This window comes from Odontomachus brunneus, unplaced genomic scaffold (assembly GCF_010583005.1).
Source record: "Odontomachus brunneus isolate Ranch 3 - 2012 unplaced genomic scaffold, Obru_v1 Obru_scaffold_065, whole genome shotgun sequence".
Lineage (NCBI taxonomy): Eukaryota > Metazoa > Arthropoda > Insecta > Hymenoptera > Formicidae > Odontomachus > Odontomachus brunneus.
Genome location: NW_022639515.1, coordinates 1,299,851 through 1,313,557, shown reverse-complemented (window position 1 = coordinate 1,313,557; position 13,707 = coordinate 1,299,851). Strand labels below are relative to the sequence as shown.

Below are 13,707 nucleotides of genomic sequence, written 5' to 3'. Positions count from 1 at the left end.
TCTCTCTCTCTCTCTCTCTCTCTCTCTCTCTCTCTCTCTCTCTCTCTCTCTCTCTCTCTCTCTCTCTCTCTCTCCCCCTCTCTCGCCCATCGTCTCTCTCGTCTCCTGCTGGCACAACGCAGATGGACGGGATCCGTTGTCGAGTGCCGACGGAATGGACTCCTCCTCGCGCCCATCCGCCATTGTCTTACTCGCTATCATATTGTCGTCGCGACGACAGTGCATCGGGAAATCGAGGGGAACGGGGGAGAGGAGAGGAGAGGGCAGATAAAGGACGAAGCAGCAAAATTAAATAGACGGTCGCGCCGTTGGTCCTTGAACGAGCAACACTCCGATCTTTATTCCGTCGTAAAAGCCGCACCTCGTCCTGGCAGCTTTAAAACGCTTAGCGCGTGGAATCGCAGAGACGGAAGGATGCGCAGAACGATACCGGAAACTATGGGATCGTCGTAAAAGCAACGCTCGGAATTGAGATACGGCGAAATGATCGACGTGACCTTGATTGAGTAGAGAAACTCAGGTCGACACGTTTCGAGCATGACGAGAGACGCGACGAAGAGATGGGTGATTACTTCGACGCACGACAAACGATTTAGAAAATACAATATATTGCAATAAATGTAAGACAGAGAGAAACATGTTTGATTCTCTCTCTCAACTAAAATTATAGTTATTTTTGACGCCCATATCTTTAGCTTGTTTTGACACGAAAATGATAGTAGTGACATATAAAGTTATCATCACTAACATTATAATAAAATTGAATTTTGGTTGAAAAAAATGGTTTTCATGATCATAGTCTGTAATACATATTTCTCTGTAAGATTACAAACAGCAAACATTTTTTTTCCTCAATGCATAATAATACAAAGTCTCTGGTACAAGCAGCAGCAACTAAATTAGATGATCACTAATTTCACGAGGAGTCCGGCTACGAGCAATCGCCGAGATATGATTTCTCGCATTGGCAGATGTTTCAGCCAATCGATAAAACCTCTCTACACACTAATACAATCATAAACAACGCACGCCCAAGAAGGCGTCGACGATAAGGACGGCGTATCGCGAATGATGCAACGTGCATCGGGGTGAAGTTAAATCATTCGTCTGACGCGGGCGGACTCTTAATTCGTTCCCGATAACGCGCAAATCGAGTACACGGATCATCATAACTTTCACGAAGGCTGAAGGGGGTCAGACAGCGTGGGAGGGAAGCAGCCAGTATGCAGGGAGAAGGGAAATGTGAAAGAGAAAGAGAGGGCGAGAAAGAGAGGGGCAGTAAGAGGGCGTAGTAAACGGAGAAGCACTGTATAGACTCGAAAAGCAGCAAGAGAAGAGCGGAGGGTTGGTCGATGCCGCAAGGTCGTTCGGTATCGACGGTCTCCCCGAGCCCCTCTCCTACACCGGGTGTCCCGACCCAATCGACGTTTCGTTACTCCGCTACGATTCATTGAGGGTCGGTGTGTGACAGACGTTTCCAACCGTCGGCATAAATCACGCGCGGCGCGCCCAAAGTCGCGACTTCGCTCGATATCCCGCCGTACGTCCCCAACCTGCCGGATCCGAGGTGTCGATACATTTGACGTTGGGTCAGTGGAAGCGATCGTGACACCGCAATGATGCTTTTTGACGCGGGGCCGTGCACTGAGAAAAAAGATAAAAATTTATAGGATATAAAGTTCATTTCCGCGAAATAAAATTTATTTCTTTGAAATAAAATTTATTCTTGTGTGAAATTTTTAACCCACAAATAAATTTTTAAGCATTCTTTTTTCGGCGTGGAATGTGGAACCGCAAGAAAGCGATTGACTATCGACTACACCAGAGGACTACACCTCGACTGTGCATCAATCATCTGCCGTGTGAGACGCACCTTCGGAAGTTATAATCTAAATATCAAATTCTGCGTGCTCCAATTCGCTCCCAACAAAGCGCAAATTCCCGGGGCAATTACTGCAGAGACGTCTGACGAGGAAAAGAAACAATCTAACCGGATTACACGATAATTTCATTCGAAAGTTTCACGCGAGCCCTCAGAATCTCCCTTCGTATAGGTAACACGACAAAGCCCGATATCGTAATTACTCCAATTATCCCACACCTCGGAGGAGTCTGATCTGGGATCAATCTCAAATCTGATATCCCAAGGAGACTTCCCGGCGCTAAAAGCTCCATCAGCTGATCAACCGATCGATCAACGGGCGGGAGACGGCCGAGGTGGCCACGCGTGGTTGGATAATCGCGATTAAAAAGTGGTGTTATCGCGACACTGTCGGCGCCGGTACGTAGACGGCCGCTAACAGTGCCCGTTTCGCGCATCTATTAATAGCGGAATCTATCGCGGGAATTATTACACTCGCGTTATTGCTCGCGCTCGCGTGCGTGCACCTCTGTCAATGTCAGCTTAACCTCTCGCGAGCGAAGCATTATTGACGCACAACCCGAAAGCATGGCGGCGAGTTGTGAACCACTCGGTTAATCGAGGTGGCACGGATATCTACGCCCGTATATACACGTGAGTTTATAAATCTGTGTATATCTCATGTCAAATGTGTGTCACACGCGTGCGTGTAGGTGTGGGTGGGTGGATGCGCGCACCCATATGTTGTAACTATGTTATAAACATTATTTCTGTGCGCGCACAGATGTTTCGTGCTGCGCAAGTATCTGCGTCTAACATGCATCTCACTGGCCACATCTATACCTGTATCTATACCTACGCCACATGTAACGAAAATAAGCCAACACACACATGCGCACACAGCAACGTGGGCAGCCCTTGCATCGCTGACTAAAGCCATGCATATTTCGTCGTCGAACGTGCCGATTGAAAACAGCTGCGCGCTGCTATCGATCCGTTTATCGGTCTACCATTAACCGACGAGCGACTAATTATAATCGTACCATTGAATATCCCTCTCGCGAGTCTCTCATGTAAAAGCGCGTCGAGGCGTTTTATAGAAGACCTTGGACATCAGTGCAGATCGAGAATATGACGAAAACGCCGAAGCCCTCCGTTCCCCCTTCGCCCACGACGACGAGCCGAGAAAAGGGAAAAGGACAGAAGAGCGCGGCGGAGGAACGACAAGGCCGTCTCTAATGAGAACTCAGACGATTTTATCCGTCGATTTTCCGACGGAGACTGCGACTGAAAAATTTCCAAGTTAAACTCGACCCGAAGACACTATCGATTATCTTTTTTTAAATGCTTCTAAAATCGCTTTTTAGCCTTTCAGCTCCTCCCCCCTCCCCCGACTCTACTTCAACACCACCACAGCGGCGCGATCCACAAAGCTGCTGTTTCTTCGACGGTTGCTCGGGACACGAAATTTCTGTACGCTCGTTATTCATTTTAAAGGGGACGGTATAAAAATCCCGGGAAATTTCACGATGTTCGAGGAACGGATAATTGATATGACCGCCTTCACACGAAAAAAACGTTTGATTGGATTAACCAAATTTCGGATGAAATATGAACGTGCCAGAAAATTCCGCCTGAAGAATTATCAGAATTCTGTTTAAGCTAACAAGGTTTCTGATTAACATGAACTCTGATAAATTCAAGCGGAATTTTCCAGCTCGTCCATACTTCACTCAAAATTTAGTCAATCCGACCAAATGTTTTTTCCATGTGTAGAAAAATAATTATTATAAATTATAGTCAAGAAAATCATTTTGTCATTAAATTCTACTATAATGCCAATAACCTTATGCGCATATTACTACTATCATATTTGTGTTAGAACAATTAAAAAATATAGTTACGCTGAGAAAAAACACTTGAACATTTATTTATGGGATATAAAGTTTAGTTCACGTTCCGTGAAAGAAACTTTATTTCAATGAAATAAAATTTATTTCTGCGAATATAAACTTTATATATCCCACAAATCAATTTTTAAATATTTATTTTTTTTCAGTATGTGAGTCAAAAATAAAAATATAAATATAATTTTAGTTAGATCGACCATTTTTTTCTTTTAACGTATCAGTAACTCATGGGACCTGTTTCCGATGGTCTCACATTTTTTGACTCGATTCACAGACAATTCAGAACGTCTCGTTTAACGTCGATCGAGCAACGTGTGAACCGGCACGAGTGAACCGTCGGGGATGGAAAATGAGCGACGGCGAGAATCTGGTAGCGCGAGTCGCACAACGAGATCGCCGGATAAGAGTTACGTCGAGAAGAAGAGGAACCAGTTTATGGAAAGGCGGACGGATGGCTTATCCGACTGAAAATACACACGGGAGCAACTCCTGCGGCTGCACCTAATCAGCGCGACTGCGCATATGTATCTAAGCAAAATGAACCCGGTTCTACACGAGCGACGTCGGCCGCGTAAATGGACGCCAAGCAAAACACACCGTGTCTTATCTCGCTGTTCTTTCTCCGACTCCCCTTTTGACACAAACTTAGCGGCCGTATCATCGTGTTCCCAGCGATAATCGTTTATTTTTTCCCGAGGTGGTCGAGGACTCGCGAAATGTGAAAACGGTGTCAGAAGGAAGCTGAGCTTAAACGATTAAACAATCGTGCGTCGCTCGCAAAAAAGCGTCGCTTAACTCGAAACCACCGTCGCGTGGTAATTCATCGTATTTTCACGTCACGTTTTCATGCTTTGTTGTACGCTATTTTTACAGCCCTACCCGGCGCGAGACAAGTGTAATAATTTCACGGCGAGACATTTGCTCAAAGGATGAGCACATTTTGATGTATTTTGATAAAGTATGCTATTTAGACTGACATCGATTTACCAAGCGTGTATTTATCTTAGATCGGAAGTTCGAGCCGTATAGCCAGGCTTTGGTGCGAGATTGTTATTTTGGAAGACGAGTGGCGGAAGGTAACGTAACCTAGATCACTTTATCACGTTGCATATATCGCGATGACAAACCCCAGCCCCCTCGAAAGTCGGGACGGGTTGGCCATTGCTGCGGCCGCTCGGGTCAGGTTGGTTCCGGTAACCTAGCATTAATAACTGTTACACGCCGTTGGTGCGATGCACATACGCGATGCACGCTTGCATAAATCAAGCGGAATGGCGCGTAATGAAAAATCGCTTACGCTCGCTCCTACGTATCGATCCACGTCACTCAGACGCGATAGAAAGGCATTTGTCCTCGGGTCGTTTATGCGTCGGATACGACATTAACGTGTGGCAGAGAAACCGACATAATTTCTCTCCCCCGACAACTACACTCTCAACGCGCCACAACCACGGAAAGACCCGATCTTGCGCGGTAGTCGTCGCTGCAAATAAAACGTAGATATGGTATCTTGATACATTGAGGAAAAAAAATGTCGGTATTTATAACTGAGACGGTATTCTTAAAAAAATGATACGATATTTGGATATAAAAGCTATAGTATACATAACATAAACTATAGCTTTTCACAGAAATATCGTATGCAATATTTTTAGAATACGACCCCGTAATCATATTGAGCAATAATCACTATATAAATAATCAAACCAACCAAAAAATATGATTGAGTCAAAAATAACTATAATTTCAGTTAAGTCCACTATTTTTTTTCTCTCAACATATATTCAGAGAATTAAAAAGTAAATTAGAAAGAGCATTAAAAGACTTTCCAAAATAAAAAATATTTTTAGACCTAATTGTCATAACGATAATATACGTGTCACTTATTTTTCGAATACTAAAGCCAAAATTTTAGTACTACATTAATTCTGCAAATTTCAATAAATCTGATGGACCAATGGAAAAATTCTAAATATGCTAAATATAATATCACAAGTTATTGTTTTATCTTGATGTTATATACAATTATTATTTATTAAAATGACCATAAATGTAGTAAAAATTATCATGTTTATGATTACTTTTACTATGTTTTATTATAATTGTTGTTTTGTTATATTTCTTTTATATATATTTGTTTTGTAAATATGTATTATTATAATTTTCATGATAGTGCGGACAATCTATCCCCGGACTACTAAAATTGCATTGTAATTTTCCTATAATATTCTCTCCGTGTACTAATAGAGAGTTAAATTTGCATTCAGTACAATAACCACGTTGAACTTAAATAAAAAGATGAAATTGCCAGAGCAAAACGACACAAAAAGCATTATTGGACATAAAAATCAGCACTTGCGAGACATGATAAATCCTAAAGCCAATTAAATAATTACATTGATTATGTTCAATCGTTAATCGAATTATCTCTAACTACTTTCGCTCGTTTTAATCGTTAATTCAATAGTTTTTAATTAAATTCCTTCAAATCAATTGTTAATTGAATGATTTTTAATTATATTTCCTGAAGTCAGTGGTTAATTAAAAAATTTTATTTAAATAGGCTTGTATTAATCGTCAATTAAATTCGGTAATTAATTAAAAAAGTAATTAATTACTCGCACTTCTGATAATAATACAAGAGTACAATAACTAAACAAATACAACTGGAAAGTATAATAATTAATAATAGCGTAATTGTCAAATGACGTTGTGATATATGAATACCGGCCTAAATTTCGACTCGAGATATCTGAATATTCTCGATCAATTTATCAAATTGTTCGAACCGTCAGTATCATGTGTAACAAATAATTTCACGCACCTGGATATATTTGATGCATCACTACCCTCGTCCTCCTTGCCGGCTTCCCGCTGCAGCATCGTGCTGGCCTCGTCGTGGCACTGACACTCGCGTCGAAATGAATTCGTCCGGAGAGACGCGTGTTAAAGAGCGCGACGAGAGTCCGATTACATGTTTCGAAAAGAGCCGGCGAAATATTTTAATCGTCCGACGGAAGTAATGACTCACAGACACGCGTACACCGTGGTATGCGGAGCGCTCGCCGGTCCGGAATACAGTGGAAAGATGTGGAAAAGCGTGCGACGCGCGAGAATGTGTGCGCGTGTGTGTGCCCGCAGTGAAGGTAATCGGCCGCTCAGTAGTGGGGGGGGCGTGGCTTGATGATCACGCGAGATAACGCGGCCCTTTTTCTCGCTGTTTGATATTCGCTAGCGCCACGTAATATTTCACGATCGTGCATAATATTATATTACGCGCTACGGTTACAGCCGGCCGCGCTTCTCCGGAGCACGTGTGTTGGTATTTTGTTTGCGATTCCCGTCGGCTGATTATTACAAAGTACTTCGTTGATTTTTTAAATATTGCATCGATCAGTATCGCGTTATTTAATCGTATTTTTTCCACTGAATCGTATTTTCGCGAGTGTTAGTGCCACGATGAAGCAACGGGGAAGGAGATGCCGCATTGAGCAACCTGGACCTGGACGAAGGATATAGAACGTCGAGACGCGAACAGCGATACATTATGTATCTCTAGGTATGTGAAATCATTTGTTATACATGATGTTTCCGATTTTAGCGGATGTTTAACAGATTTATCGGGAATAAGAAAGTCTCCCGAGTCGAAATTTAATATTGAAATAATCGGAAATATTAAACGATTCGTGATAATTCTTGAATAAATCTTTTTTAAGAACTCAACGTAAAGAAAATGAGCCAGTGATTATCTATGGTATTGAAATAGAATATAATAACTTAAATAATATTAAATCTTAAGATTTTTCATTGGTATTTTATGAGTTTGACGAATCCTCAGGTTAATGTGGAACCTAAATTTTAACACGAGTAATTGTTTTAATGCACACAGTGCTCAACATTCCGCTAACAATAAACTGTAACCGATCTTTTTTCTTGCTATCGCCAATATTCAACAAAAAAAAAAAAATAGAAAAAAATAGAAGTTCAAGAAAAATATTTTTCAACCGTGATTTTACTTTTCACTTATTTAGGAGAAATTCGAAAATTTGTTAATTTTCTCACGGCACGGTTTCATGAAGAATAACTTCTTCCTGAATTTATTCGGCGCGAATTTTAATGACTCTCTCCCCCATTGTCGCAATTTCTGATGAAGTTACGAAGACAGATTATCAAATAAAATCGTAATTCACGCGGCTACTAACTCGCTGTTAATTATATCAAAAGTGCCCCTCTGCCAACTCCGCTTTTCTCCGTTCACGTCAAACGCATAAAATAAACGCTTCTGTGCGCCAAATTTCATCGCCGACCTTAATTAAAAATTGCATAATTTAGACCGCACTCGGACTAACGTCCGTGTGTGTACGTGTGACGTGTACATATTACCTCGTTAGTATATACGCCGAAACAATTATTTCAATGAGCGTAGCTAGCTAAGCGACGAAATATTCATTAGCATGTGTCTCCGCGTGTGCGCGCGATCGCGTGATACAGATATATTTAAATATCCATAAAGTCTGTGTCTGTGCCTTCTGTTCACGCCGTCGGTGCATGTAGGCCAGCATGTACGGACGGCATAATAATTCAGATAAGAGATACAATGCACACCACACGCCCTGGACAATGCCGAAACTGCAAGATAGTGAATCCTTCACTCGAAATTTCTTTCAGCCTCGAGTAGACTCGAGTCGCGCGCGATGGAAAATTTTACGAGAGGCCGGATTGCTTCCGCTGAAAACTGCCCGCGCAATTAACATTCGCCTCCAAAAAGTTAAAAATGCATTGAGATACAAGAATCTAATCGCGCTTATTCTAATTGCGGCTTCAATACGTTCTGCATCGGTATATTTATTGGCATAAATTGTTGTGCTTAAATCAAGCAACTTGTAAACCGAGCTACCCCGATATATCTCACAGCGTGCCAAATTCAGAATTATCGTCGAAAGAGACAGAGGAACCGTGGCACATCCTAAAATTCGCTGATAAGCGATAACGGGAATAAAACGGCGGTCGCAATTAACGTACGTACGTTAGCTGCGCACAGATAAGCGGCGTGAAGCCGCTTTATCACAAAAAAGCTAAATTTGTCGACGATATTGACATATTTTCTCTTTGCAATACGTATGTATAAACTTCTACAGAGAGAGAAAGAAAAAAGACAATTTGATCTCGCAAACAAAGACTTTCTCTGATAAGATGTCTGCGTAATAAATAAATATTCTACGAAACTCTTAGAAAGACCGTGGTGAAACTTCTACGTGAAACTTTTAAACAAGAGTTATGAGGTTGATGTCAATCAAAGTATAAAAAATAAAAGTAGATGAAAGGTCGATTGATACTGAATTATTGCGACTTTCAATGATATACGCGCGAGAGGGAAAGAGAAAGAGAAAGAGAGAGAGTTACGTGTAAATCAAAGATGCGATTCCCGATTAAACGGATCTCTGATATTTCAATTGAATCCATACGCGAACAAAGTTTACGAAACTTAGCGAATTGATATTTGAAAAATTTATACAAATAAAACAAATCCCTAAATACTAAATAACACACATACAACATTATAACAAAAATTACGGTATTTTTGTAATCTTGAGCCATGCACAGGAGAGAAATTATAATTGAAATTATTGTAAAATATTTGTTTAAAGATGTTATACATTTGGGTGTTTGACTTTTTACTACAAAATTATATTGTAGTTACTTGTAATGTCTTTTGTATCGTGCATCGTATACAGAGATTGTCAAATTTACTATTTCTGTGATGATTTATACTACAATCTCAGTATAATACAGCTTTAGAAGAAACCTCGCAAAAAGAAATATGATTTTAACATAACTTTTTCTACAATATATTCTCCGTGTGTTACGAAATTTTCAAGAAATGTATCATGTAAAGTTTCAAGGAATATTGGAAAAAGATCGAGCGAAAATGAATTTATATTATTAATTACGACGAGACGCGCGATTGTACGTTTGCGATGACGGACTTCTAGAAACTATCCAACTCCTACGACGCAGGAATCGAACACGAAACATCCCTTGGCTCTCAATATTTCATCGTTAGACACCCTGTATAACACATGTCTCGGTTCCGTATACGTCTTCCGAGGAATCTAGCCCAAATATCGACCGCTACATAAAGTAAGGTCCATACTCACGAAGCGCGCGATATGTAACGCAATTCGATACACACCGCAAGACATAACGGCCGTTTCGATTTCGTTCTAACTAACACGACCGCAAAATTCGATAAATAAGCCGGTCACGCGCGCGGCACACGAACAAAATATGTGTATCGTTCCACGAAAACTCCTAGTAATGAATTACCTCGCGTCGTTTGTTCTAATTGTTCATAATAAAAAAAAGAAAAGACGACGAATCGGAATTAACGAATCCCACTGATCTTATCGTAGCTCCCGATTTGATAATACGTTTAAAGTCAAGATATATCTATTGCATACACCGAAATATACCGCGTTATCGATCTAACAGCAGGAGTACTTTCTAACGTCATCGAGATACTTGATACGCGTTGCGCGCATTGCGGAAAAACGTCTATCAATGGGTCCATACTGCGTATCGGCGTCGGAGAATAAAATATATGACACTCGCAAGTGTTAAGAATACAGAAAGAAAACTGGACATTCATAATAAGTTTCACTTTGAATGCGATATTATCGCATACGTATGTAAAAACATGCACATGTACGTGCCAATAAAATGCGCACTTGTAGCCATGACCGTAACAAAGATTGGGGGTTCAAGGATCGAATATCGTTCACTCAGATCAAATTCTTCCGTGTACACTAAATAGGGGAAAGGAGGTCTAATCATGTCCTAATATTAGTATTGTTATAAAAAGGGTTAACAGATCCAAGGCTCTTTTCGTATTGCCAATACTCGAGTCGAAAATTTGATCCTACACACTCGACCTGGATATCCCACTTAATACCTGTTTTGAGACTCTGAAGTCTATATAAACCCTTTTTGATTGTTTTAATCACTAACTTTGCCGAGAGGTTCTCTGTAGGTATCTACAAGCGATATTTTACGCATTTTCTGCCACTTAAAAACATTGACAATAGGATTTCAATTCCTATGTGTATTAAATATGCACTAATTCTTTAGAATATATAGACGTTGGAAAGTCCAGGTCGAAGGCAGAACTAAAATTTCTACAGTTGTCGAATATCTATTTTATTTTGTACTCTACTATCCCGGGCCCGGATTTTTCGCACACGGCACTGCGTACGAATAATTATAATTTCGCGTTCATTACGTAGACGTAGGAAAGTAGCCGTGATCTTCGCGCGGAGGTTCCACTTTTAACGAGACGCCCCTGCACGAGTCCGCGACATTTTTATATCGACTTTGGATACGTGCGCATTCCATATTTCATAAAAATTCATGACAATATCCCGCCGTTGCAAGTCGTTTTTGCAAGCTGCTAACTATTTGATACGCAACGCCGTTGTTGAATTCGCGGAGAGATACACGAGTTGAGAGGGCCGCTGCGATCGAACGTTTCTGTGTGTGCGTGTTTTCCGAAATTGGCGTCTCTATTTCAATATAATGGAATATCAGACACTCTTCATTCAAATACCCTGGTCGCGGAATTTCATCTGTCCACAGTTGAACATCTGGGATCATGAAATATACCGCGATATATGTATACCGCCGCATAATCGAATTAACTCGTTAATCCGATGACAACTTAACACTGGCGGACAGTTTCGCGAGACGCACGTCGATGAATATTTTAATTTCCTTGCGTTTGAAATTAAATGAATGATCAATCCAACAGTTAATTTGACGATTGGTCGGCCCAATTCCGCGCTTTGCGCAGAATTAATCCAACAAAAATTGAGTTAGCCGCGTTAATCGCGTCTTTATGTGACAATGTGAAGCGATCTTTGAAAGAAGTGTCGCTCTTTTCATCATGGACATATGACAAAATAAAAGAGTTAAATCCACTAATACGGTTTGCAATGTCAGCTATAATATTTCGCACGTTACTGCCAGACAGCAATATCGCCATGGCATTCCCCCCCTTCGCTGTCAGGAACAATTACGCGTGTCCCAAAGGATGTTGCGGGTTTCAAAGTCGTCCGTTTCAAGACCGGTTTCAGCAACGTCGGCTAAACTTAATTTCAATTTAACTGAACCTTCCCCTCTTTCTATAATTAACATTAAACGGGGACAAAGAATCAGTTAACCCTCTTAGTACTGCTATTTTCTCCATTAACCGACACAATATAATCTGTTTAAACTCTATAAATTTTTTCTTTTGTTTAAAGAAAAATTTTCTCGCAAGAATAAAACTTTAATATGTTAACGATCCTTAATTCATCAATAAAAATTAACTAGTCATAATTACATAAGACCAGCGTGTTAATAACGCTCTTAATTTGTCAATAAAAAATTGATCATAATTAAATAACAATTAGCATTAGTCTTTCTGATTTTGCAGCTATCATTATGTATTATTATGTAATTATCATTATGGATAAGATATATAATTTAAATAAAAAATAGAGCACAGAGGTAGAATCAAGTAGTAGTTGTCGACGACTTAACCGACCCGCGGATCAGCCGCGACTCAAACAACGAACTAATGTTGCTCGACGTCGCTGACACCGACCATTCGCGTCGACCGAGAGGAGACTCCAAGTAGTCGGGTTATCGAGCGCCAGCCAGGGCTCTCGATTTCCATTCAGACCGCGCTGCATTAGCGCGTGAGAGTTAGCACTCCACCAGTGTCGGTCGACTCTCGGTCGCGCACAACGCACGTCATATGGCAAAGCGAGCAAAGAGAAAGGCTGACACACACTCACATCTTGCCGTGGTCCGCCATCCCCGGTCGGCCGTGTCCGCGCTACCGCTGGTCGCCCTTTCGAGCCCTCTCGATGGTGTCGTCGAATCTCCTCCGGCGAAACTTGGGCGCCTTCCGGCGAACGCCCCAATGACGGAGCTTTCCCGGACGGCGACGGAGAGCTGGTGAATGGTCGAGGAGAGGCGTCGAGCCCCTGCTCCCTCGGGAATACGGCGAAACTCCAGGACGATCACGCGGGAAGGTCGCGACGCGGTCGCATAGAGCCGGCTTGACACACACGGCGTCTCGCGAAACGCCGCGCGACGAATAATGCAGCGGAGACGGGAGGGCGAGAGGAATGAAGGGACGGACGGGGGAAGAAACGGGCGGCGAAAAGTGACAGGACGCACGCCGCGTGCGGAATTTCTCGCGACCGTCCGCGGACTTCTAGGAACGGCGGTTTGACGGCCGACGCCGTGGTGAACGCGACGCACGATAACGATGGCGATGACGACGACGAGGTTTGGGGAGCGTGGTACGCGACGAAGCCACAACAATAACACGATCACGGCAATTCGGTAGGAACCGAGCGAACGTTTACACACCGGTTAAAATGCGTTTACGGACACACTCCACGGCCGCTGTCGCAAACCATCATTGATTGTTGACGGGCGCCGCGATCGCCACACTGCCGACATCTGTTGGCCGTCGCGAGAACTAGCCACGACGAAACGATGTCTGTACATGTCGATATTGAAAACTGTTTTAATAAAAAGGCTTTTTCCAAGATACCGTTAATTTCAGGATTATATTTCTGCGGATTGTTTGTGTATTGTCTATATGATGTAGACATGATTGGATAGACTATGTAAACTATGTAGAATATTGAAAATTATAATATAGATACAGAGAGAAAGAGAGAGAGAGAGAGAGAGAGAGAGAGAATAATATATATTATAATATATAATAATATATATAACATATAATATATATGTTACTGTCATTGTGTGAAATTTAGATATTGTATAAGATATCTAGGATAAGATATCTATTCTACAGATTGTGTAATTTTTATATATAATGCCTAGATATTTCATATATAATTCCTAAGTATCATATACACA

At 41.5% G+C, this 13,707-nt stretch overlaps 1 protein-coding gene across 3 annotated transcripts in view; it reads right to left on the bottom strand.

The window, feature by feature from the left end:
• The window catches only part of LOC116846543 (TLD domain-containing protein 2), a 190,848-nt gene extending 177,656 nt beyond the window's left edge, over nucleotides 1-13,192 (bottom strand). Inside the window, exon 1 of one of the 3 annotated variants that reach the window (XM_032820504.1) lies at nucleotides 12,606-13,192. In XM_032820504.1, coding sequence (XP_032676395.1) covers nucleotides 12,606-12,625 — 20 coding nt within the window. In that variant the 5' untranslated portion in view covers nucleotides 12,626-13,192. Of the gene's footprint in view, nucleotides 1-6,595; nucleotides 6,670-12,605 lie in introns of those variants that run through there. The other 2 variants (XM_032820507.1, XM_032820503.1) reach the window with 2 other exon arrangements.
• Between the last annotated feature and the right edge of the window lie 515 nt (nucleotides 13,193-13,707).